This window comes from Harpia harpyja, chromosome 8 (assembly GCF_026419915.1).
Source record: "Harpia harpyja isolate bHarHar1 chromosome 8, bHarHar1 primary haplotype, whole genome shotgun sequence".
Taxonomy (NCBI): domain Eukaryota; kingdom Metazoa; phylum Chordata; class Aves; order Accipitriformes; family Accipitridae; genus Harpia; species Harpia harpyja.
In genome coordinates, this window is record NC_068947.1 from 7,298,847 (window position 1) to 7,326,366 (window position 27,520).

Sequence of the window (27,520 nt, forward strand, 5' to 3'; positions counted from 1 at the left end):
TCTCGCTTGCTCCCTCGCTCCCCAGTGGCTGTGGATTCATAGTTCCCTATGGACTTCCTCCTTTAATTGTGCTCGTATTTCAAAAGAAAACAAATCTTCAGACACCCCCTCATCCTCCACCCCTCTCATACTCGCTCTCTGCTCTGAATTCCTTTTCCGTGACTCGATTTCCACTCTGTGCACCCCACCCTCGTGCCTATACTTGCCCGTTGCAGTAGCCCACGGCAGCCAAGGCTCTGCCCTCCGTTCTCCCTCCTATGGCTTTCTGCTGGCAGCCCCTTCTTCACGCTGCCGCCCGCTCACACGAGAGGTACCCAGCGATGCAGATGACAGCGTGTTACCGAACAGTAGAAACACCACAGTGTAATGTCTTCAGTGTTTTAAACATGCTTTTCCATTTTTGCACCACCACGTTTCAGGTTCAAAACCAGTATCTGGGTTTTTTTCAGGGTGGAAAGTAACCTGGCTTTCAGAATCCCAATGGAAAAAAGTATTAGTTATTGGAAACGTGAAAAAGAAACCTGTATATCATGAATAAATTCCCCCACTGGAACAAGGTGCTCAGTATAGATTCCCATTTCAACACATGGCCTTGTTATTTACCACATTAAAAGCAATTTGGCTTTCTGATGTTACAATACTTGCATTTTTATAAAGGCAGTATGGGCTCTGTGACACCCAGACACCTACCCAGTGCTACTGGTTCTATGGCCAGGTGAGATGGAGGGGTTACACTGGCAAGATCCTGCATCTCTCCCTCTCTCCCCCTGGGTATTTTGGTAAGACTCCCTTAGTATGGCAACCGAATACCAGGCATATTCACTAGCCTAAGCAGACTGTTCCTTCTGAGCCTGCCCAACAGAAAACCACACCATTTCAGCTGTGTACATATTCTACTCAGAGCAAAACAGGCACATTTGGTTAGTGTAACAATTTTTTTATTTCAGTTACTTTTTCACATAAAACTTCATGTAAGCTACAAAAATCGTGAAATGCAGGAATGGTATTAAAACTGCAAACTTAAAAGTTTTGATAAAAAACCACGTGTCTTTCCCTGCTAACAATGACCATTTAAAACAAACCGTATTTTGATGGATTCATTTAATAAACATACCATACACTTCTCAAAAATAAATAAAGAACAACATCAGAAAAACCAATACCATCAACAACATGAAGCATTTAGTTGTCTTTTTTTTTTTTTCCTTTAAAGACAGAAATGAAATTTCTAGGCACAGTTTTAGGCATTATAGAGGACACAGAGGCAATAGGTTAGTGTGCACTGCTCTGTACAAAAATACAGTCTGAATAAATTACATTGCTAGCCATAAGATTAGACTTCACTTACCAGTCAGTTCATTGCATGTTTAATAATATACAGTTACATGCTAATCCATATATATCATTTATATTTCAAACACATAGGTCTCTCTATATTTGTTTTTAAAATTTACAAAAGCTAAACGAAGTTGTGCAAGAAATCCAGAAGAGGTGCTAGGTACTTGTCAGCACCGGACGGTATACTTTAAGCTTAAAAAATACAAATAACTAGCCCTGCTTGCAAGTTTGCTATTTATGTATTTATTCATATATATTTAGAAGAAAAACAATGGATTTGTTGTGTGAGAGAATCATCCTGCCAGTGAGATAAAGCCAAGTAACTGAAATAATGGTGGCATGACACAAGCACAACATACAGAACGATTCATTTGTCATATGTACACTCAAGACACAGATATGTAGCCTTTTTGTGGCTAGAAAAAAAAAAAAATCGGCATAATGTTGTATTTACTTTTAGTTCAGTGCTGAGAAACAGAATGCTTGCCAAAATCGGCAACGGTAAGGGGGAAAAGGAAGAAACGGCAGTAGCAACATAAGCTAAAAATAGGTACCTAAACCCATACACTAGATGCCCAAACGCAAAGGACCTGAGGAGTTTGAGAGGTGGGTCCTAATAGACTGCATTACCTTCAAGAGGAAAAGCAGGCGTTGAGACTGAAAATCAGATCTCTGACCCAAATATGAATGAAGAACCTTGTGTTCAGGCATTCACGTTTGTAAATTTTTTGCCTGAACACCTTTCATATTAACAGCCGGGTTAATATGCATGCCATTAATTTGCATATGCCTTAGGCCTGACAGCTGTTTTCACTCAAACTCTACATAAAGAAAAATGATTGGATAAATTAGTGGATACGATACGGGTTCAGCACTGTACCTTTTTGTCAGCACAGGTGAAGTGCCACGCAACGTCAGCACCAAAACACCGTCCTCCTGGAAAGGTACAGACATCTCACAGTGGGCTTTCTCTATGTTAACTTAATTCCCATGCCAAACTACAATGTTCTCCATGCTGCTAAATAAAAGCAGAACTACACAGCTGTTCAGAAAGATACAGAGTTAACTATATACTGAATATCCGCCTTAAGTCAGTCTCAGGAAAAAAAGCAGAGTTACAAACGCTCTCTGGTGCCTGTGAAACAAGTGGACATAATTTTTCCTGCCATCCTTTTTGGTCTCCAGGCATCGCCATATCATCCCTTCAAAGTCAAACTATCATTTTGCTCCATCTAATCTATTTAATCACCACTGGTCCTGGAAAGACTGCTGATATGGACTATTCTGCCACGGTAGTAAAGATTTAACTCCAGAGAGCCCCAGAGTTTTATAAACCATCTCTTTACGTCAGCAATACCTTCACAACAACCTCCTGAAGGCAGCCCTGTGGTCCCTCTGCGCCCTGCAACCGGTGGCACAGGCATTAACACTGTAGATGTGGTCTTAACATTGAGTAATTCAGCAGTGTCTTCCATGGCACCAGGAAAACCATTTGTAGAGAGGTGGATGTGCAACCCCAGCATACCTGATTTTGCAGAGGTCCACATAGAATATATTTTAAATTTCTCCATTAAAAAAAATAGTTATTTCTAAAGATTAGAATTGTATAAAAATATGTTCATAATTAATCGAAAATATCCAAATAAGCAAATCGTAAACAAAAATAAAAGTGATGCGGATTAAATTCATGTAAAAGTTCTCCCTATTTTATCTTGGGTTTCATTTCATGTGTACAGTCTCTGGATGTTTTTAAGTGGGAAACATACTAAGGAAGGAGTAATTAGATGTACATAATCATCAGCCAGTCCATTATAAACTCAGCCTTTAAAAACAAGATATTACCTCCTGCGGTGCTAATGTTTTAAGATGGACACGATAGGGTCTCAGCTGTATTCTTCATGATCAGAGACACTCAAAACCTAACTAGATTTAAAAAAAAAATGGCAGTTTTTTCTTTGCAACAGCCTTAGAAAACAATTTTTAGTTAAGTACTAGATTACACATAGAATAGCGAGTACTTATTTCGTCCAGTTCTACCTTAACTTGATGTGAACTTTTAAGCATTTCCCATAACATAGAGTCTATACAAGGGCATATACAGAAGACAAACCATTTTATGTTTATTTTGTAACACCAACCAAAATTGGGGGGTACCAATCCAAGACTCTCAAGAACGTGTACAAAGTTAGTATTTTAACCACTGCATCACAGCTCATATTACAATTTTAAGATGAATAGTCTCTCTCCCTCTGCATTTATACTTGTACTATATATTTTCATTTGTACTAACAAATACGTTTCAAAAATATAACTAAACTTGTTCCATATGCATTCTTGTCATGATGATGTTCGAAAGTTAAATGGGTACTTAGGACAACTGCAATTCATTCATGCATTTTAGATGCCTCAGGGACAGACGGGGTCTTTTTCCACTCCCCCTTACCTCCACCCTCCCAGCAAAATACTCAGAGCTGAGACAACTTCCAACTACACAGTCAGAAGCACATGTCTCCGGGTTTGGACTTCCTTCAACAATCTGCTACAGCTGGCATGGTGAAGTTGATTACCAATTCATGAAATCCTGTGTGGTTGGTGGCTTGGTTTTGGTTTTGTTTCTTTTTTTTTTATTATTATTCTCCCAGAAGACTGTTGAATGCAGATATTAGACAAGTCATTAACCAGTTACATTCACTGCCCTCAACACAGTCACTTGCAACTAATTCCTTAAGAGCTTTTTTGAGCAAGTAACAAGGGGCCAACACAGCCTATTGTACAAGATGCCATTGCCTGCTTATCAGACATCTGAATCCTCTATGATACAGGGAAACTTCTAAATGGAGCCTATACCAGCTGCTCCCCTGAAGGCAATAGCAGATGCTGGCATTGCATTCTCATTCCAACTGGTTTTCTCACAATGATCGTTGTCACGTAGATCCTTTTGCTTGTTGTCAGGAAAAATGAAGCTTATGTATCAGCAGCTTGCAGCATCTGCCTATGTAAGATCAGCAATCCTAGTGTTTGCAGTTCTTTTAAATGGTTGTAAAAGCTGGTTATAGTGTTCACACCCAAAAGGCAAAGGCTATTTTATCAACAGAGCAGACTGTTTGGTGCTCCACAAGTGTTCTAAAAAAACTGTGAGTTAGAAAAGATGGGGTAATCCTTTTGTTATTTTTCTTTTCATTAAATGATTCTAGTAATAGTCTTCATAGTTCTTAGGGTTCAGGCAATAAAGAATGGCACCCCCAAATGAAAATATAGTTGCACCCCAAGCCAGGCCATAGCCCCAGTTGAACTCATGGTATATTTTCAAGCTGACCGTTTCGATGAACTTGATTGGGTAAAGGACTAAGCTGCACACCTGAAGAACAACTGAAAGAGAAAAAAACCCACATATCAGAAGCAGCCTTAATTAATTTCCATAAAACAAGGAAAACATCACATAACTGAAATTCATATTTAAAATGCTCTTGGTGCATTTTTAGCTTGTAAGTACTGCTCTTTTTAAAAAAAAAAAATCACCTTCATTTCATTCACAGAGAACAGATTCTTCCATATTCCCTCGTTGATGAACAAATGTTATTGCTAAGGTATAACGACGATCCTTCAGATGTCCATGAAATAAACAGTGAAAGCAATCTTTTCCCAATTCTTTTCTGTCTCTCCTTTGTATTTTAGTTTGCAGCCATTACTCCCTCCATAATAACAAAACTAAGATCACTTGTTCTACAGCTATTATAAGTCAAAACGAGAAGCAAGAATAAATGAATATTAAGAAATATAGCTCAGAATCAAATCGTTTACTTAGCCTAGAAATAATTCGTTGTAGTAGGTGATACATATTTATGTTCAGTAGAGACTCACTGAATTACATATTTCATATGCATTACTGTGTACTGTAATCAGAATTAATGATATTGTTACACAGAATACCAAGGAATCTATAAAGTTTGATCAGTCACTGAACTTCCAACTGGCAAAACATTGCCTTGTATTATGAATTTAGGGGGTGTGTCAGAAATGCTTCAAGATGAAAAAAAGCTAATAAAACAGACCAAATCCAAGGCAGTAAAAAGCTTAAAAATCATTACTTTCTACAGCACTGTCTCCGAGAGCCAGATCTGCAGCCCGATCCACACGTCTGCACCGGAATTCAGCAAACCTGTTAAATACTGTGCTACATCAAAAAAACCCCACATACAGTAACCTGAAAAGGAAAACGTACAGATGAAGAACCCCAATTTTCACAAGAAGGCTTCAGTTTCACTGGCATCTTTTAAATCCAGGCACACTGTTAACAGAAAATTGGGGCAACAGTTTCCAAGGTAAGGTGAAAATTACACTTGGTTTGAAGACAAGAACAAGCTGTATGATGTATTGATTCTTCAGGCCTCTTGTTCTGCCACCCACAAAAGACTAAACATCACCGGAACGTAAAAACATCCTTTTTGCCCCTCAGATATATGATGTGACCTTACAGCAATGCTCCCTTCCAGCATTTAACCCTAGCAATTTTTGAAGACTTTGGCATGTGAGTGCCTCTGCAAACTACCCCAGCCCCTGATTCCAGGCAGGGTGGGCACATCTACACAGTTAAGCACGTGCTTAAGTATTTGCAGGCCTGAGACATACTCTGATGAAAGTTCAATGGTACGCAATGTAATGCCATAATAACTACTTCCTTTAACATTGACTGGGTCATTTTTTAGTTTATTAGCTATTGTAAGAAGAACGAACACTATTTAGAGAATTGTTACAAAGCCAGAGCCAATATAAAATGTCAGTGGATAACAGAGAGGAAGACTACTTTGGGCTACAGAAGCCCTTCTGAAATTACACTGAGAAATTACAGGAAAATAAAATAAAGTTAATTATATTCCCTACTGCTTGAACATTTTGCACACTCCAAGTCTGTCATTTGCCTTTTCATTCCAACATGCACTCTGGTTGGGACTGGTATGGGGAGATGATTTCCAATGTTCATTACACCCTCGGTGATAACACTTTACAAAACACTCATTGGAAATTCCACCCCGCCCCCCCGACTAGTCTTTGGACTCTTACTTGAGACTGACAATCTGAATAATGTGAATAATGTTTGGATAATGGATTTTCTGATGTGGATACCAAAATCCACAGGATTTTTTTAATCCTGAAGTTATTGAAGTGTTACTTTGTGTTATTCCATTTTAATGTAATTTTTGTCCGCCAGCTCACAAAACACTCCGCAACACTGGAGAAATTTTGACAGGGTACACTAGGGGAAGCACCTACTCTTATGAAAAGATTATGCATTCCAATTCTGTATAATGAGAGCATCATTATACTCAAAACCACCTGAACATATGCTCAGCTTTCAGACACATCTTTAAGATCATCCAAAGTCAAAAAGGATTTCTTAAGATGAATGAAAATAAGCAAGTTTTTTAGTGGCTTCCTGAACTGGGGATGCGGCATCTGCTGAGTCAATACAGAAACTGCCTGTGTCAAGTGCCAACCAAGGAAGCTCTCCACCTTCCCTCCATCTAACATATGAAGTATGCTGAATTTTAATCTACAGATTGGACTTGTCAAAACAAAAACGGTGATTCTTTTGGAAGCAGAACATGTTGCTAAAGCAGCAACACCCACAACAGGTATTTTAGACATTTTTACAGCGAGGGTTCTTGCTTTTGCTACTACTGGTCCAGCTACACTGTTGTAAAACTCAAAGGGAGTGCTGGCAGCAACTAGCCAGTGGAAACAACCACACTGCGTAACACTGTCATCGCTTTGCACTATTTTTGCCTCCCGTCACTGTTTCTCCCCATAGAGTGGGAAGGGACCTGTTTAGGCTACAAACAACAGTTAGTGGTGTTATGAAAAATGACTAGTATGACCCCAAAAGATGTTAAAACCAATGCTTGCAACTACTGATCTGCTTCCGATGAATTTAAAGGAACTCTGTGCTATGCTGACCTATGTCAGGAAGGGTGTGTACTACCTGTCTTCAGAAGCGCTAGTCTTTTCCCATAGAAAAAAAGGCTGCAGAAGAAATCTTAAAAAAAAAAAAATTCCACTTCAAAATGCTACTCAAAAAAGACTAGTCATCTCAAACTAGACTATTCACTTTCAATTTAGACCCATTTTTATGAGTAGCACTATGATGCCTGCAAGACAATTTGCCCAGGAACAGGAATACTAGTTTTATTCTACTTACATGAAATATATGCAATTATATGTACTCACCATATTAAACACGCAGAAATCACAACAAATGCTTTAAAACTAGGAAAATACAATTTCAGTCATCTTTCTTTCCTTGTTCAAATGTTTGACTATAAGAGTTTTGCTGTCAAAAAACCCCCTTATGGTGTGGCTTTCTAATTGGTCTACAATCATAAAAATGGTGTTGCTGGCTAATAAGTTCTGTATTTCTGTTCTCCACACCATCCCTCCTGCTCATTCACATGAGTAAAGCACTTCATTAATAACCAATGGGTGTTGCAGTTTCAAAGATTAACACACATGCAACCGCTCTCTAGGAAGCTGTTTGTACTTAATACAACCTGTGCCATTAATCGGGAAGCAGCATGAAGAGAAAGGGGGTCCATGCTGATTTTTAAAATATTGCTAGCTCAGGAACGAGCCACCCTGCTACACAGGAAGATCAGGAATTTCAGCTGAAGGCCCAGCTGGCCAAACAGGGAGTTTCTCAATGAATGTGCAAGTAAGGGGCACACACAAGCAGGAAACAAGTATAGACAATGACAGGAGTATAAAAGCACTGTTCTGGTACTTAGATACAAAATCAGGAAGGCTGAAGCCCAGCTGGAGCCCAACAGTAACCTAGGAAATGGCAAAAAGGGTAATAAAGAAGAATTTCCACAGGTGAATCAGTTGCAAAATGAAGTTCAGAAAACATATTCATACAATGATGGACAGGAAAGCCAGTCTAGTGACAGATGATGCACCATGACGCCTTCTCTAAGACCTCCAAGTGACATGGTTTGGGAGGGTGTCAGCAGTGCAGGAACAAGTTAGGTAAGACTTAGAGTTGCACGCTTATCTACAGGGACAGATGGGATTGACCGAAGGGTGACGAAAGAGTTGGCCAATGTGATCGTGAGCCCTCTACCATCTATGAAAAAAAAAAATCACAGTAATTGGGAGATATTTAGATGACTGGGAAAAGGTTAATGTTGTGTTCATCTTTAAAAAGTCTAGAAGTGAAAAATCCACAGAATTGTACGCTGGTGAGCCTGAACTCAATCCCTGGAAACACTATGGAGTACATTCTCTTGGAGTCCACCTCCAAGCACATGCAGAAAAAAGTGGCAAGCAGTAATGAACATGGATGCACCAACCAAAGGACAAGGGTCCAGAGGGCTGCCAAGATAATCAGAATCCTGGAGCAAATCATCCTTAAGAGGAGGATCAGGGAGCTAGGTTTATTTAGACTCATGAAGAGGCGGCTAAGGAGCAATTCCAAACCAGCCTACAGTTACCTGAAAATGTAGCTGCAACGGTGATAGAAGAAACCCTCTTCTTTGTAGTGCTGGGCAACCTAAGATAATGGCAATGGACACAAGGCTCAGTTTCAGAGATTCAGGATGGACATCAGGAAAGAAAAAAATATTATAAGGAGGCTAGTATGGCACCAGGACAACATGCTTGAAGAGGCTGTGGAATCCTCATCCTTGGAGTTCTTCAAGACTGATCCAGATAAAGCCTCAGCTGATCGACCTCGTGTTAGTGATTGTCCTGCCTCAACAAGAAGGTTGGACTACAGGACCTACAGAGTATCTTTCCCATCAATATTTCTTTGATTTCTTTGATGCTATGACTCTTTTTGCTGCCCTGTAGCAACATGCACTACATCCTACTGAAGTCAGTCCTACTTCTTCAGACCATTCCATCAATTTCTCAAGATCAAGTTCTGTCCTCCAATGTATCTGCAACTTTTTTCTAGCTTCACTGTAAAATTTGACAAGTAGACTTTTACTCTATCTTCCACATCATTATGAAAATAGGTAATAGCACCGAACTCAGGATGCAGAACAGCCAGACTTAAACATCCTTTAAGTATTCTCCAAATACTATTATCTGCCATCATTTTTTTTTACTCTCTCACCTATAATACTTTCACTTAGCCACTGTTTCCCTAGCTTACATGCAAAAGCATCCTGTGAAATGTGTTAAAAGCTTACTAACCTCAACAGGTTATTCTTCTAAACATTGTTAAAATTGTTAAAACATAGCCCCAGAAGGCAAACACCTTTTAAATTATGTTTTTTGTTTGCTTTTATGGACTTCCAACAATAACACCTTCTCTTTCTACCCCTAAATTAAGGCTTTGTTAGCAGTCAGTTATCTGGTAACCATATCATGAGACTCCTACATCGTCAAGTTTGTGAGCTTGTACTTTGAGGATGCAGCTTTCAGGGCCAGTTTGGTTCATGAGCACTAAGACGCTCCCATCAAGTACATAAACTAGTGACCTCTGCTAGATCAAAAATGCTGGGAAGAAGTGTATGAGCCAAGGTGGCTGCACGCAAGAGCGTCCTGCAACTGCCTCTCTCTATGCTCCACGTTTTTCCATTACCTGAGATATTCCTGTTCCTCTCCCTGTTACACAGAGCTGACAGTATATATTTTAAACGCATTCATATCTGTTGATCACTTGCTGGATTATTCTCAGTATCTAGGCTGAATTACTTTTTTTGTCCTTTTGTTTTCTCATCTCTTCCAGACCTAGTGAGTCAATCTTCTTCCTCACCTACAGAGTCGCTAACTGAAACCTGAAGCTGAGAAAAAAACAAAAATAAATCAAAATAAATCAAAACCAGAAGAAAAAAATGCCTGGAGCCAACTGTTCAGACTCTAAAGTGCCTGGAAACCATTTTTCCATTTTGTCCTTTCTCCCACATAGTGACGTTTTCTACCTGACACCCACACAGATCATTAAATGTCTCTGAGCAATTCACCTGTGTCCTTCTTCCAGATGCAGCTGGTAGACTCCTAACCAGAGTCATACAGAATATTTGGTCTTGTTGGCAGATTCACAGGTCAGGGCAGGGTTTATCCTCAAAGATCTTCTGTGAAATCCACAGGTGAAGGTTTAAATCCATGGTCAGTTGCATAAGGCACAAACTCCACTGTGCTGCAATTTTAACTCTCCCCTCTTCAGTAGGGGATTCTTTCCATAATTATTTCAAGATATGCCAGTACATATTCACCTCTAAAAAACGCTGACGACAAAGATAAAATCTGTAGGAAATGACACTAACAATGCCAGCATCAAATCCCCAAAGGATTCTCCTCAGATTTGCCAGAAAATGTAGAAGAATGGGGCAGGCTGTCTTGGCCTCACCACCTCTCTTCTTACATGCTGCAGGTCATGGCTATTTAAAATGCACGTGCACACACACACAGAACCAAAGGATAGAGGTGAACACCACTCATGAGCTAAAGCACCAATATCATAGAATCATATAGAATCATAGCATGGTTTGGGTTGGAAGGGACCCGAAAGATCATCTAGTTCCAACCCCCCTGCCATGGGCAGGGACACCTTCCACTAGACCAGGTTGCTCCAAGCCCCATCCAACCTGGCCTTGAACACTGCCAGGGATGGGGCATCCACAGCCTCTCTGGGCAACCTGTTCCAGTGCCTCACCACCCTCCCAGTAAAGAGCTTCTTCCTCACATCTAATCTAAATCTACCCTCTTTCAGTTTAAAGCCATTACCCCTTGGACCATCACTACATGCCCTTCCAAAAAGTCCCTCCCCATCTTTCCTGTAGGCCCCCTTTAGTTATTGGAAGGCTGCTATGTGGTCTCCCTGGAGCCTTCTCTTCTCCAGGCTGAACAACCCCAGCTCTCTCAGCCCATCTTCATCGGAGAGGTGCTCCAGCCCTCTGATCATCTTTGTGGTCCTCCTCTGGACTCGCTCCAACAGGTCCATGTCCTTCTGATGTTGGGGGCCCCAGAGCTGAAGGCAGTACTGCAGTGGGAGTCTCACCAGAGCGGAGTAGAGGGGGAGAATCACCTCCCTCGACCTGCTGGTCACACTTCTTTTGATGCAGCCCAGGATACGGTTGGCCTTCTGGGCTGCTATTGCACATTGCTGGCTCATATTCAGTTTTTCATCCACTAATACCCCCAAGTCCTCCTCCGCAGGGCTGCTCTCAATCCACTCGTCGCCCGACCCACATGCAGGACCTTGCACTTGGCCTTGTTGAGCTTCATGAGGCTGGCATGGGCCCACCTCTCAAGCCTGTCCAGGTCCCTCTGGATGGCATCCCTTCCCTCCGGCATGTTGACCGCACCACACAGCTTGGCGTTGTCGGCAAACTTGCTGAGGGTGCACTCGACCCCAGGAAAATATATTTTTCCTTTTTGATGCAAGTAAGCATTAAACCCCCCTATCCCCAAACTTTTGCAGTAAAGACTAGAATTAATTTTATGCAGAGGAGAATAGATTAAACTTTAAGCTCAATAGCAGGATTTGGGGAAATTTTTTCTTGGGGAAAGTTGTTTATTTCTTTAGTACAAACTTAACTATATACTAAATGAGCAATATGGCAAGATAGGCAGTGCAAGATAGGCTGAATAATTGCTAAGTTACTACACAATATTATGAGAAATTAAGTCAAAAGCCAAATAAGAAACCACTACAGAAATTCAATAATCCCATTTCCTTCAAAGTTAACTGCCCAGCATGCTTTATAACCTCAGAATTAATACTAAATTTTAAAATAATGGCACCAGGGCCTTTACTCATCCAACCAAGCAAGCAATGCGACACACAGAACAAAAAGATACAATTTCCGCTCAGGAAATCTGATCCTAGGTTTCATTCATTTCCTAAAAGCAAATGAAACATCACCTATCAGTATCTCTTGAGCAAACAAAAGTGCATGCTGACGCGCTGCGGCTCAGCCCAGGTACCGTTATCAGCAGGGGGCAGCAGGAGCTTTCCCTGGAGCTTTGTTTCATCCCCGAATTCCCTGCATATTCCGTGCTCTTATCTTTTCATATCCTTGTAAAGTGGCTTTTTTTTTTTTTTTTTTAATACATCCCAAAGACTAGATTCTGTCATCCTCTTCATTATGGGCTATCAGAAAGGGGCTTAAGCTGCTGGCTCCGATGCAGATATGAGTGACAGGATGAAGGCAAACCAGGATGAAGGTCTGGTGAATCTCAGGAGGAACAGAAACATCCGTGCTGACTAAGCCCCAAAACACCAGAATGTAAAAAAAGGACACGATTTGATATTGTAATTACACCTCACTGGACCAGTCTTACGGACAATTCAGATTCATAGGTCTCCCTTAAGATTTTGTGATAGTTTGTATAAACTGTTCCATTTTTATGTTTTTAAAACCAAACAGGGACTACACTGTGACAGCTTGTTAAATTAATAACTAAGTAAGCAAGCTGATGCAATGAAATTAATTCCTCATGGCACAGGGACATATATAAACACCTTGCAACCTAATCCTATTTATTTTCACACGTAGGGCTTCAAGGGTTCACATTCGGGCATTAATTTTCCCGTTTTAAAACTGTAAAAGGAAGAACATTAAAGTAACAGAAATGGCTTTGCATGAAGAATAAAAACGGGGACATCAAGCAGCATAAAGTCACAGATTTAAAATGGTACTTTTGAGATTTATCCTCTGTAGTTTCCCCCACTGCATGTACTTCACAAAACAATAAATATAATGCAAATAAATAATTGTTTATGAAGTAAGAATAGTGCAACTGCAAAAATTATTAATGCTGTTCAGAACCGGTATCCTGAAAAACCTCACCGGAGTTAACACAGAAGTAAACCAAATGCCTCTGAATTAGTATGCAGAACAAGGCATGTCTTCCTTCACAAAAGTGAAGCAGCTCTCATGAAATTTTTGTGATGGTGCTGGTAATCTGCTTACCTGCAGCAAAGAGCATGACTGCAACCGGTCTGTAGAACCGCCTCCGAGATCCCACGCAGATAGAGATCAACCCAACCAGGAAAGCTATGAGAATAATGGCAGCACCACCCAACAGCAAAGCAAGAGTAGCTATCTGCCAGTCTAGGGGGGAGAAAAAAAAAAAAAAAAAAAAAAAAAAAAAAAAGAGAGAGGGGAAAAAAATAATACAATTTCAGTAAAACAAGCCCATAGACCTGACAGGAAGAGCAGAATATGAGGAACACAGAGGCTGCATCAAGTCTCGGGTAAATAAACAACTGTGCTTTGGATTTCTTTTCTCCTAATTAGCCAAACACCTTTATACAACAGATGCAACTCAGGAGCAAAGTGCCGCAACCTCCCACATTTTTTCAAGGCTTAGTTGGCCTCATTGGGATTTTGGCTCGAGTAAGACTGAATAATTTGGTCCCCTGGTTGTTGTCCAATTGAGAATGAGAAATTGAGGCTGGGTCAGGATTAGCTAGCGTGTTAGCTGACCCCCCCCCCCCCCAGTCTGTTATAACTTTCTCACAGAAGAAAGTCAAACCCGTGCTTGAGCTGATTAGGATGACATAGGAAGGGAAATGCATGGAGGCTCATCATATACACCTGTCACTGGGGAATTACCAAGGCCACATAATATGAATAACAATAATAAGGCAAAGGAAGGAGATGCTCAAAGGGGAAAAAAAATATCAACACTAAAAAAAAAAAAGTGGAAGTCAAGCCCTTATAAAGGCAGTAACGATCATTACACGCAGAACAAGTCAAATCTGAAGTCCATTTTAAAACATCAGTTATCCTGAAGTGCCAGTTTTTCTTTTCTTTCCCCAACAGCAACTTCTGGATTTGGCCCAGTGTATTCCCCAGTTATTTTCATACACAATGGATGCAGTTATAAACAACATCCTTGCAGCCTTACATCACATAAAACAAAATCCATTTGCAAGCTGATGGCCATCAGGGGTCCATACAACATCCAAGATCTAACTTAAGAGCTTCTGTAGGATTTTAGAAAGGCACCGGCTTTGTGCTGTCTCTCTCTGTGAAAGAGTACGCAAGACCTTGTCTCTCGCCAATAATGGGCATCAAGAAGAAGAATCAGATCACTATTTACTGTTTATCACTACTATTTAGTAGTTCAAGGAAGATGAGCCAAAATCAGCTTGTGGGAAAAGGACTTATGGATCCAATATATCTCTCATTACTTTGAAAATACTAGCACTCACACGATATTCAGAATAAAATGTCCAAATGCATTACACAGTTCAAAGAAAATAAGATTATTTCCAAAATAAATTTAGAGATCTTAAGGTTACTATAATAAGAACAAAAACCAAAAATCCACATTCTTTTTTTTTAAAGAGCAAAAGTTAATGTTTTAAAAAACAGTACATCCAGTTTCAAGAGGGATCTAATCTGCTGAAGATACCGACAGTGCAGCTGTGGAGTTTAGGAATGGAAGGCTGGCAGCTATTATCACCAAAAAGCCTTCATATATTATATGGAAAAGGATGAAGGAGATTAAAAGAAGAAAGTGAATAGAAGAGCTATAAAAGCATTGCTAAAAAAGAAGGTTATTTTAAAGGTGTGTTTGTGCAGGTGCACACATTTATTTTCATTCTTTTTAGAAATCCAGGCATGTTTTTTACTAATACTTTAATTACTAAGTACTCAACCTTCCAAGCTATTTTACTCCTTGTTTTCTTACTGGATCAAAACCCAAGGCTGGGAACAATCTCTCATTCTCCTACCGTCAGCATGCAATCTCTAATGTCAGTTCGCTGTGTGTCCCACTGCTTTACTATTAGTGGGATGGAAATATGATTTTAGTTATGGATGGGAACGTTATGAAGAGTGGGTTTTAACGTTGACGTGATCCTTCAGAAACACCAAGTGGTTATTGTACTGATGATTTAGAAAGTATTTTTCCAATATCAGAGTGCATTACAGATATAAAATACAGAAATAAACAAACAGAATGGACCACTTTGGAACAACATGAAAGGAATCCTTGCACTAGAAAATTACACAGATACAAAGACTAGACACATAAATCCATATTGCCCCAAAGTTAAAAGCCATACAAAATTGATGAAATAAATCAAAGTGCCAGATGAGAAAACTCAGAAACTAAGATTCTTGAAAGCCACTACAAATAATAAAATATTAAATGTTATCTTTGCATTGATCAGATGCCAAAGTCTAATGCGAACGGAAGGTGTGCAACATTGGAGTAGCAACTAAATGGAAAAAAAGTTGAGTATCCTATTGCTTTCCAAAACGACATTGGCAAGACCACCAAACAAGTGAAAATAACTAAGGCAAAGAAGATATAAGCATGGGGTTAGAATATAGTTTAACTTCCAGGACAGATATATGTATGGATTTTGGAAAGGTTAAAAAATAAACAAACTACCTTACTATAGTACTGGCGTGGGAGGTAAAAGGACAAATGAGTGTTGGAAGACACCTACACTCCCAACTAAAAAAGAACTGAGTTAAACAAAATTAATTTCTTGAGAAAGAGATATGATGTTGACAGTAGGACAAAACCGAGACTCAAAGTTCCTCACTACTAGCTGAGGATCAGGTATTGGACGCTGTGCTCTGGGCCACAATGTCTTCAATTGCCTCTTTATTTTAGCTCCAGCCTCCATTCACAGGAGCATACAATGCTACCAGCCTTTGCCTTGAGCTGCAGCCGAGAGGGTTTCTGGCTAAAGAACATCATGAAGGTCAGACATTAGTGCACAAAGAATACTGGACTGAATTTTCCTCTACTGCCTGCCATGGAAACTACATGTTTAAGTCTCTTTGTCATCTTAGAAGAACCTTAACTTGCAATTCTGGAGGCCATTTGATCTGGTGACAAAATAAAGCTTACGTTGGATTAAGGAAGTAAAATCTTCCGCATGGGCCTTCTACTTAACAGCAATTATTTTTTAAGAAAAAATCCAGGCCACTGGACTTTATACAAAAGAAAAGAAACATCCAAAGAAAACTGAATCACTACCACTGAAGGAAGAACATCCTGTAAGTTAGATAGCTGCAACAATATAACTGCATACAGCAAACAGTTTTCTACAATAAAAACCTGTAGTGTTCCTTGGGCTACCCAGGAGTGATTTATAACACACAGCACCAAAATGGGAATAGCAGATTGCTCTGTTACATAGTGTTACTGGTACACAGAACATAAACATCATAAGCCTACTTTAGAGTATCCAAAATATGCTTGCGCCATTTCTAGGCACACACCAATCTTGCAAATAAGTTACTATACTCGGTTCAGGAGCCTCAGCAGTTCAGTGAGACTGCTTGTTCTCACAGAGATAGAAACATGCATAAACATGAGCAAAATGGGACCGTATAGATGATAATTATTAGTTTCCTGGATTCAAAACACAATTTGGTTACACTTTAAGAATGCACATCAGTATTTTTCAGTGTACATCACTACAGTTTATTTACACTACACTTCCACTATCTAAGAAAAATGTTAGGAACAAGTAAAATCACACTCCCACAAATCTTAATAAACTTTCAGATTTTAAAAAGCACTGTCATCTCACACTTGTGCCCAAATTAAGTTGCTTTGTTGGTTTATAACTGTAGAGCCAACAGAAAGCATAACTTCAGATATTTTGAGTGTTCCATCATTTTAGAGTATGTTACAAATTACACTGATAATACCACCTATCCCATCCAAACAACTAGAATTAACACATTTTTGACAATCGTTAAGTCACTCGAGACTGATTTCTTCAGAAAAGCCTCACTTAATGTATAATATTTTTAGGTCTGAAAATCCAAACATATTTTTGTACTGCACAAGAAGTATCACAAAGTCTATAACCATGGGAAATATATACTGCAGTTCTGATGGTATGATAGTGTTTGCATAACAATCTGCCTATTAGTTTAGGGATGTGGATTTCAATATTTGGAAATATATATAAATATGAACCTAGGTACTTAACACATATTTTCAAAACATATATGGTGTAAAATTTATTACAGTTACAATCTTCAGTAAAAAACAAACAAACAAAAAAAACCCCCCAAAACCCCAAACCATGATGATAACGTTTCTTTTCAGTTAATTCCTCGTATGTAAGTCAGTGCCTTTTTGTAAGGACAGCTTGGTCTCATTGGCAATTCTGCCTGTTTCTTAACGATACTGAAGCACAGTGTTAATGGCACACTGCAATGTGTGATTCTCCTCCCTTCTTCCCCCCAGATGAAATTACCTAAGGCTTTAAGCTGTATATTCATTTTTAACTAAAAGCAGCTCTCTCTGCTCTATTTCTTGGACAAAATAATACTTCAGTGCTAGGATAAAACCCAGAAAAGCCACAAAAGAGGGAGAAGACATCTCAAAGTTCCGAAATGTTTATTTTAATAACTAGGTCATTTTTTAACACAAGAAAGAGCAATGCAAAAGGCTAGCATTGTCATAGATTTCATGTTTTCAGCAAGTTCCCCCCAAATTAAATCTTACCTACACTGTATTCTACAGTAAAAGTAGTGGTGGACATAAAAACATACTGTGGAATATGTGAAACATTTGTGTATAGGGCTCTTTCAGATACTGCAAGTGAACTGAATTAATCTCTTAAGAAACAATCACTTATTCCTTTCTTTCATATAATGGTTGTCCACCGAGTTCTCTCCTCATAGAGGCTGAAGTAAGAAAATGCATACAGCTGTTACATGATGAAGGTAAAGACTGACCACCTTCTAGCACTAAACAAAGCCTTGGTAAGAAACAAAACACAATAACACTCTTAAGTAAGTTTTTCTGATTCACTGAAAACCTTCCACTTATCACGTACCTGCCCTCAGCCAATAAATATTCTTTTCTTAGAAATTGTAATATAGCATTTAAATTCAAGAATAATGAATTTGAAAGAACATGTCAAGTAAAGCATAGAAAGTTGAGGCACCCACGCATAAGAAATTAAATATAACCCACTGAATGTCATAACAATCAACTAAGATAAATAAGATAGCAAGAGATATTCCTAATTGCTTCATATTCAAAACTAGTTCTAAGTTTATAAACACCCATCAATTTAGCCATCGAACAGACAACAAAAGTTTAAAAAGTGTAATGATTATATAAAAACACAAAGGTAGAATCTAGTTTCTAGAAGTGCATTTGACACACGATCACTAAGATCTCTTCTTTCTTCAGCACGATCAGGTGCACGGACTTCTGCGGAAGGCCAAGCTCCGTGGAATTCAGCAGAAATACCGAGGTAAAATAAGGACTGCAGCGGCCATTAAGTTCTCACATAAAATTATTCCATGGAGAAGTCAGTCCTTTGGAACCTCACCCGAGCCAAAATGATGGTTTTTAAGGAGCTGCTCAGATGAATTCTGCCCCGGATGAAGGGGATATTGGCTAAAGCTGGGAAGCCCAGTGTTCATAAATTACTCAGTCCATACTCCTCCGCTCTTGTACAGCCAGCAGAAGTACAGTCTTTTCAGACTCCGTAGCATACATTTCTGCACACCGCAGAGAGAAGCGCTTTCTGGCAGGATCCATACCAAACTTCCAGTAAGTTGCTCTAGCCACAGCTTTCCACAGTGGAGCCTTATACAAAAATCACAATAAATAAATAAATAGTTTCTGGTCATTGTCAGTTTGTATAGTATGCTTATTACTGCTAGCTGCTGCATGGACTTACTCTGGCTTTTACCTTTTTATTTTACGGATTGAGAATAAGATTTTTCTAAAGTATGAAAATGACTTCTGCGTGTGGATCCTCAAGTCACTTTGACACTTAAAAAGCGCTGCCAGAGCTGTGGGAACCAGCCAGCTGTGGCTGAATGCATAATTTCCTTAAGACAGAACTCAAACACTCCACACCACGTCTTTCTTCTGAAAGCCATGAATTTGAACACGTGAAATAACTACGTGAGGTCACATGTATGTTAAAAAGCAGCTGTTTGTGGAAGAGACAAAAGTATTTTCTACTACTTCTTCAACAGGAGATTTACGTACTGAGCGATTCCCTAAGAAATTGGTCTTCATCCACACGCAGCAGCACGTGGGACAAAGCCCTCAATAACCCAAGTCTTACACAACACAGGTGGGCTTAACAGTGAGGCTTTCTCATAGCTCTAATTCACCAGGATTTTGACAGCACCCAAACAGAAATGTGAGCATTTTATGCTGGGTGCCAAAATCCGTAAGTGCCTCCTAAGGATAATTCAGAGGCTCCACATAAGGCATCAGCCACTTTCCATTTACCGTTCGAGACGCTTGGAGGATGATTTAGTGTTCCTGATGCTGAGTGGACAGTCATTTAGAGCCAGTCAAAGAAAGAGAGAACAAGCAGAGAGACGTGTCCAAAAAACAGCTAACTGGAGCAAGCCCAGGTACGCCTGTGTCTTGCCAAGACGCGGAATGCTAATGGCTAATGATGGCAGCTGACTAACGAAGGAGGAAAGGCAGACGGCTCCTTAGCTGCAATACACCACGGGCTAGATGGCTTCTCAGAAACTGCAAGGTCTTTGCTTCCCAGCTCTGGCTCCAGACTTGAACCTCTGCTCCCATTTCACAGACGAACTTCTTAACTACTAGGGTAGACTGAAACTACTCTGCTCTTCCGTCTGCTGGAAAAAGCTAAGTGTGAGATCTATGGGGTCCATGACCATATAGATATGAGGGAATCCAAATCTGAGGCTTGCTTTGAAGTGCCCCTTACCTAACTGCTCCCTTCCAACTTTCCGGTGCTGTTTCCACACCTTTCCACCAACGTACAAAAATGCTGAGAATTACTGTAAGGCAGCCCAGACTCAGGGCTCTCTCACCTTTGAAGGAAAACGTCCTCAGCAGTCACCTACAGAATTGCTCAACCTCCTCCTCCTTTTTCCTCTTCTCCACAGCAAGGTGACCATGATCAGTGGGGAAGAGGCCAGCTCCGTTCCAGGCAAGGTAAGGGCCCGCTGGCAGGACGCTCCGGGCAGTGGGTGCTCTACCACCTACCCTCCTCAGGGAATGACGTGCTTGCTAAGTCCGGAAAATAATTAGGCAGCCATCGTGCAGACTCCGCTCACCTTTCAATGGCAAGCAGAGCTCCCCTGCCTTCCACCCGAAGATGCCACTGAGCGTGGAGGGGATAGTTTGGTTCCCAGAGAAGCGAGCAGCACTCAAAGCAGAAATGGTCTCAGTTTCTCAGGATGGCATCTACAGCAGTTTTGCATAAAATACAGACTGCATTAATCTGCCTGATGTCTCCGTTTCAGCTGCTGTGTTCATCAGGCTACGTGTGGCCCTGAGACTGCTGGACTCGAACTTTCTGTGTGCTTCGACATCACCGCAAGTTTTATTTCTCCTCTCTACAGGAGATCAGGCTGAACAACAAAACCAATAAAAATACGGTAAACAACTCTGCTGTTGTGCAGAGGAGAGATTTTGCAAGACAACGAGACGGTTTTATGCCCGGGGGGGGTTACAGATGTATGAGCAACTTGAAACATAGCAGGTGCTTGCTCATCTGCCCACTGACACACATCTCTCCTGAAGATTAAAGCTTGCGTTCCTTATTTATACAAAATATATACACTTTGGCGAGGGTGTTGTACAGCTGCTGAGCCATGGCCTGCCTTTATTTCTAAAATCACGGAGTAAAATCCTTTAAACGCAGTGCATCTTCAAATAAAGAGTTAAATGGTGCCATTATATAGATCTTTATTTTATTGTTTAAAGGCAACATGCATTGCACATCACTTTTGCCAATAGAGGACTTCAAAGACAAGCACAGCATTACAGAAAATCATGTAATCTATAATTCATTCACAGAATAGTACAGCATGTACTCAGGCATTTCGTCCATTGGATACACGGCATTCTTCTGAGATTAGCTCACTACTATGCCATTTTAATTACTGGATATTCATTCATTCATTGAATAAAAAAAACAAAACGCACACACCCACAACTCCAAGAACCTCACAAAACCCTGGAAATCTTAGAATTATGTCATTAGGAGAGAAGTGTGGGAGATGTGTTATACAAGCCTTTCAAGAAAAGCTCACCTTTTCTGACCTCTTCTACATACACTACCACATTTTAGCAATCTGAAGAAGGAAGAAGTACGCTTCGCGTTGGAACAGGAATGTAATCATTTCCCACAGTTACTGATGTTCTTCAAGCAAACTGGCAATCTTTTGCAATTTTCAAAACTCATTCCATTGTTCCTTGAGAAAAACAATTAGCATTTAAAATAGTTCAAGGAGTACTTCCCATCAAAATGATGGCCTTTATGTTACAGAACTGGAACAAGGAAAAACACATGAAGCAATAGAGCTGGATAGACTTTACCCCACCTCCTGCTTGTTACCTTGAATCTTCTGTGGTCACAACTCAGTAACGGAGGCAAGGTTACTCTCTGCATGTTTCTAAATATAAAATCTCATCAAATATTTAAACCACTTATAGTAGCCCTAACACAAGGAACATCTTTTAGCTTACTGGTGCAAGACTTCTTTAACTAATAAACAAGACTTAAAGCAATGGGATACGTTACTGATTTTACAGTGGCAATGAACAACAGCAGTAACAACAACCCACTAAGGCTAGAAGTCTTCCTTCCCGTATTACTTGTTTTAAAGAGTATTATCAACGATAAGGTGTATGGTGGTCTTGACCTGATCAGACAAACTCACACAAACTTCATGTATTACACACAAATGTGCCGTAACCATGTCTCTTAGCCGGCTGGAGAAGGGTGGCTGAAATGGTAGCCTCCATCATACCAAAAGATCCAGACTACTGAAGAGGAGTCTTAGATCTTCTGCTCCCACAGACCATGGCCTTGGGAAGTCTGAGGCTAAAGTAACTGGTCCATTTGTAAAAGAGGGAGCATACCTTAGAATATTCTATCTGGGACTACTGTGAGGGGTAGTTAACAAATTCAAGGCATTTTGAACACATTGAAGGAGTCAGGTAGACATCAGGCATAAACTGAGTCTCAGTCACCATAGAATCACAGAATAATTTAGGTTGGGAAGGACCTCTGGAGGTCATCTAGTCCAGCTCCCCCCAGAAAGCAGGGCCAATCTCCAAGTCAGACTCAACTTCCAAGTTAGATCAGCTTGCTCGGGGTCTTAGATGCTGAGCTTGAAGTAGTATGGCTTTTGATTTTATATCCACCTTCAGATAAAGCGTTGGGGATGATTATTAAAGAGAGTAATATGCAAAATGACAGAGTACAGTTTTCAAAACCAGAAGGAATGTTTTATTAATTCCTCCTTACGTCATACAAGCCCCTTTCTTCAGACTTAGAAAAATTACATTTGTTGTTCTTATGTTATTTTACAGCAAACTATCAGCCTTATTGAGCTTTTTACAAATATGTATCAGCATCAACTCTGAGCAACGATCCAGATCTTCTAATGAGGAAGCTGCTTTTGAGCTAGCAATTTCCCCTTGGAACAACTCCTTAGATTCAAAACAAGCAGATACCATCCAAGACTACTGAGCCATGTCAATTCAGATATCTGCATCTAATGTATAATTAAGGTTAAACCCCTTCAAATGCTACTGAAAGACCAGCCTCTGATGCTTTTCTTAAAATAAGAACACATTAGAACAGAATTGTAAGCATAAAACTAGACTCAAGCTGTTCTACTGCACTATGCTGTAGGTTAAGCTTACCTTTATGGCTTGTTCACCACTAAGTTTAAACATGTACAGAGACCCTGTTGCTCTTACTTCCTTGAGAATGTTTTGTCTTTCAAGCATTCACGGACAGTTCTTAACCAGTATAATATTCTTAAAGAAAACTGAACGTTGCATGAACACATATACAGGTTGTTAAGTAACAAAGCCATACACCCCCCATTCACCAGAATGAATACAGTTAATCAACATGAAACCATTCAAACGTATTTTTATATACGCTGTTTTCACAATAAACTGAAATGCTGCAAAGGAGCCACTGTTTCCTATGAATAGCGTACACATGTATTGAAAGCAAAATACACAATGTTTACCTGCAGATCAGATTCTATGGAACCATACATGTCTTCCACGTCATATTTGTGTATCTTTGATTTAAAGAACTATAATGGCTGCAGTCTATTGCACAAATTCAAATTTACTGTTATTAATTCTGCAGGAAGAAGGCAACTACCTGTCCAGGTACAGACAAACCAGGCAATTGCACATCAGATGCATTTAATTTTAGAAGGATGCTGTGACAGAAATAAATATTCATACATAACTCTTAACTCTTGATAAATCTGTAAATGAACCATCACAAGTGAGACATAATCCACTTCAAATGAGGTCTGAAAAAAAATTTTGTTTAAAGACACCAAAGGAACACTCCAAACCCTGTAAGTTTTTTTTTCAGTTTAGCACATGAGTTTAAAATACAGCTGACTTAAAGACAACTTGTGCATTAGCCAAGTTAAGCTTTGATCATAGAAAATAATTTTATGCCCAGACAGCTGGTGAAACTGTAAAGCAGCACTGCTGGATCTCAAGATTTTATCACGAAGCTTTCCATACTGGCAACTTTGTTAGTTTTTCAGCTCCTGAAGTTGCTATTAGTGGGAATTTTAGAATTTCATCAAGGGATGAGGGAGATGAGGGATATGCAAGAATACCTTCGTAGCTCCTGCAATTACAGGAAAAAAACTGAACAGGTGATTTACATAGACTCTAAAGACTAAAAAAAGAAGAAAAGCAAATTAAGATGAGGTATTTTATAATCTTCAGGTTTCTAAAAATTAATTTGACTCACTACTTTACATACTTGAACCATCAATATTGTGAAGTACTTACACAACTTTCAAAGCAGTATGAGAGCAAAGGATTGCTTGCAAACCATACAAAAAGCCCTCAAAACAGTGAATGAATGCAGGAACACACACTCTAAGCACGAGCAACGCTCAAGGAAAACTGAGGGATTATTTCCTGCTGTAACAGCCAATGTAATCACGCTCTGTACATTTCCTTCTGCTCTCCACTAAGTTGCCCTTTTGATAGCAGTCAGGGGTCCTACATCTAATTACAACAAAGGTTTTTAATTAAACCTCGAATACGCTTTAACAGCTTCTAGCATGAGCTTGCCCTTGATGGTGCCACTTGAGGTGCTCTCCTTCAAGGGATGATGAAGTAAATCTCTTAAAACCATGGGTGAAGATGCCTTTTTCCTGTGCATACTACTGCTTTTCACAGTTAGCTAGCTACAAAGCTGCTTGCACCGGTATCAAGCTAAAAGAGCTTTCCCTGCGGGAGCTCTCCCTGTGGGAGCTCTCCACTATCTCCAAAATATACCGCTTGCTAGATTCTCAATGTAGGAGGAAAGCGCACTGAAAATATTAAGGCAAGCACACAAAATGGTCTCAAAAATGAGCCCAATCCAACTTGGTGAACTTACTGGGAGCATTCCTAGTGACTTTAAGGGGAATTGTAACACACTAGCAGAAGGCAAAGGCAGAACAGTACGGTTTCTCATATTTCAGGTCTCCTCAGAGTGCAGCATTGTGCGCCAAACATGAGGAAAGCGAAGGGTTTATTCCAGTCACCTCGAATAAAACAATCATTCACTTCTTCCCCAGTAGCTTGTGAAACCTGGCTCCACTAGACTGGAAAGTATCCGAGGAAAATGAGTAAAGCTCATTCAAGGAACTTGAATAAAACTGAACAGGCAGGAATTTTTGCACAGGATAGAAGAAAGCACCAGGAGAGGACAAATTTTCAACACACAGCATCCAACAAAACTACATTTCATTCCTGTCCGTCCTCACCTATTCATCTTCCACCTTCTCATAAACAGGCAGGTGACCAATAAAGCAACGAGAGATTCGTGTCCTTTTATGCTATTCCATAAGCTGCCCTGCTTTTCTTAATGTTCCTCTGTGTGTGTGTGTGTACACACACGCATGCGTGGCGGGGAGATGGATCGAGGGGGGAGCCCAATAAAGTGTGTGTGGAGATGGGGCAGGGGGGGGGGATCTGAAGCAGGTTCTCATTCAAACCATCTGAAAAGTCTTTCTGCAGTCAAGGGGATACTATTTCAGGAGACAGGGAGAAGGGGCAAAGGATTCACGTTGCTAAGGAGACACGTACAAGCTGACATTCCTACATAAATTTCCATTTATACTGGGGAAGGAAAGGAAAGCTCTCCGAAGTTTGTGTAGATACCCTGGTAACTGATTGAAACCGACATTTCTTTACAATTGGTTTTGGCATCACATGATTCAAAACAAAACCCCAAACAACATTTGAACCCTCAAATATTACTCCACACAATGACAGAAAAAAAAAAATAAGCCCAGCAGCAAAGGAACCTGTGCAATTTCTACTCAAGCAGAGATCAGTTATTTCCCAGAACCTATACAAGGATTTCAGAGAAGCAAGGAAAAAGGAAAGCATCTAGAATATAGAGTCAGCCCCTTGCCTTCTTTCCCAAAACAAACATCTTGTGCCTGTACGATTTACCCAGCCAGAGAGCCCAGTGATCCAAATGGATGATTTAGCAATGCAAGCGTGTGTGTGGGGAAAACAGGGACAGGGAAGAAAACAGGGAGAGAGGGGGAGAAACAGGCTGGCTTCATTTTTCAGTGTTTCTGTTGGGACTCCAGAAGTTGCTATCAGGCATAAAGTAAATAAAACAACCCATGAAAACTGAAACAATTGTGGTACTACAAAAGAATTTACTGAAAAATATTCAACAGGCAGCTTGTTTCTATCATTCACAACCCGCTTTTTAAGTACTCCAAGCAATAGTGAAATGACATTTAAAAAAAAAAAAAAAAAAACAAAACTATGACCAAAGACCTAGAAAGCTGAAGAACGAATGAGCATCAAGAAATCAAAGCAGGGAGTGTGGCAAGAAGGCAAAGGAGTATGAAAGACGATGGGAAGCTCAGTACCTGCTAAAGAAAGACACACACAAGCACAGGCAGGGGGATGGAGAGTCCAGGCGTCCCCACTCGGGACAAAATAACACTCGGTTTGGGTTTAGGAAGCCCCAAGTTTTCAAGACTAGTGACTTCGGGGGATGGGGACGCGCTGGGGGGGGGAGGGTGGGGGGTGGAATTATAGGATACTTGATCCCCAACAGCTTCTCACTCCATGAGAGCTGCCGCCACACGGAAAAATAACCGAAACTAGTCCAAACTCGGGATCTTTTTGTGAAAGCACAGCCAAAGGCGGATCCGAAATCAGTCGCCCCTTTCGCTCACACAAGCCAAGCTCACACACCTCTCCCGCACCCTCGACGATCTCGCAGGCAGAGGGACGAGCCGAGCACGGACCCTCCGTGTCCGTGTGTCCCCCCCCGGCCCCAGCACAGGCTATTCACGGACTGAGACCCCCGATGGGGGCGGCCGAAGCGGCTCGGAGGGCGGGAGGACAAAGGTGCCGGGGACTTTTCCCGGTGGCCGGAGCGGGGAGTAGGGGCGGCAGCAGGCGAGGAGGGGAGCCCGGGCACGGCTCCGGTGCGGGGAAGGGGGGACTGGGACCCAGTCCCGGAGAAGGGTGAAGGAGAGGCGGCTGGGGGGGGCACCCAGGGCACTGGGGCGGGGGGTTAAGTCTCAGTGCCCGGGGTGCGGCCGAGGTGGGGGGGGGGATAAGGCAGCAAGGGCCGAAGGAGGGACGGGGCAGGGGCCAGGCGGAGGGCGGTCGGCGGAGGGGAGGGAAGCCGGGCGGGGGCGGGGGGGGACACGACGGGGACACCCGGGGCAGCCGTATCTCACCGCTGTGCAGCGTCGACTCGCAGAGCCAGCTGTCCAAGTTGCCGGGCTTGCGGCAGGACTCCCAGAGGGACAGGTAGTACTGGTGGTCCGCCGTCACCCAGGCGGGGCTCAGCACGGCTCCCAGGTCCAGGCACAACGCCAGGAAGATGCACACCAGCCCCACCAGCTTCAGCGGGGTCAGCACCGAGACGCGCACCTCCTCCATGCCGCTGCCGGCCGAAGCCATGGGGCCCGGGGGGGGGGGGGGGAAGAAGAAGAAGGAGGAGGAGGAGGAGGAGGAGGAGGAGAAGGAGGACGCGCTGCCGCCGGCCCCGAGGGGAACAGGAGCGAGAGCCCAGCTCCGCGCAGAAGGGGCGGGAGAAGGGAGAAGCAGCGAGACCAGCGCTGACTAACGGCGGGGAGAGGCTTTCGCAGGCGGCGGGCAGCGCCGCTCCCTCCTCCTCCTCCCCTCCTCCTCCTCCTCCCTCGCCGCGCTCCCGCCCCGGTGTATCAGGTGCAGCAGCTCCCCCTAGTCCCCC

The 27,520-nt window shown here is 41.4% G+C and overlaps 1 protein-coding gene across 1 annotated transcript; it reads right to left on the reverse strand.

The window, feature by feature from the left end:
* Positions 1-916: 916 nt before the first annotated feature.
* On the reverse strand, positions 917-27,507 carry TMEM47 (transmembrane protein 47). The gene is made up of 3 exons (XM_052794651.1): positions 27,003-27,507; positions 13,257-13,397; positions 917-4,707 (listed from the first exon to the last, which is right to left on the reverse strand). The coding sequence occupies exons 1-3, from the start codon at positions 27,226-27,228 to the stop codon at positions 4,529-4,531; spliced, it is 546 nt and encodes a 181-aa protein (XP_052650611.1). The 5' UTR covers positions 27,229-27,507; the 3' UTR covers positions 917-4,528.
* Between the last annotated feature and the right edge of the window lie 13 nt (positions 27,508-27,520).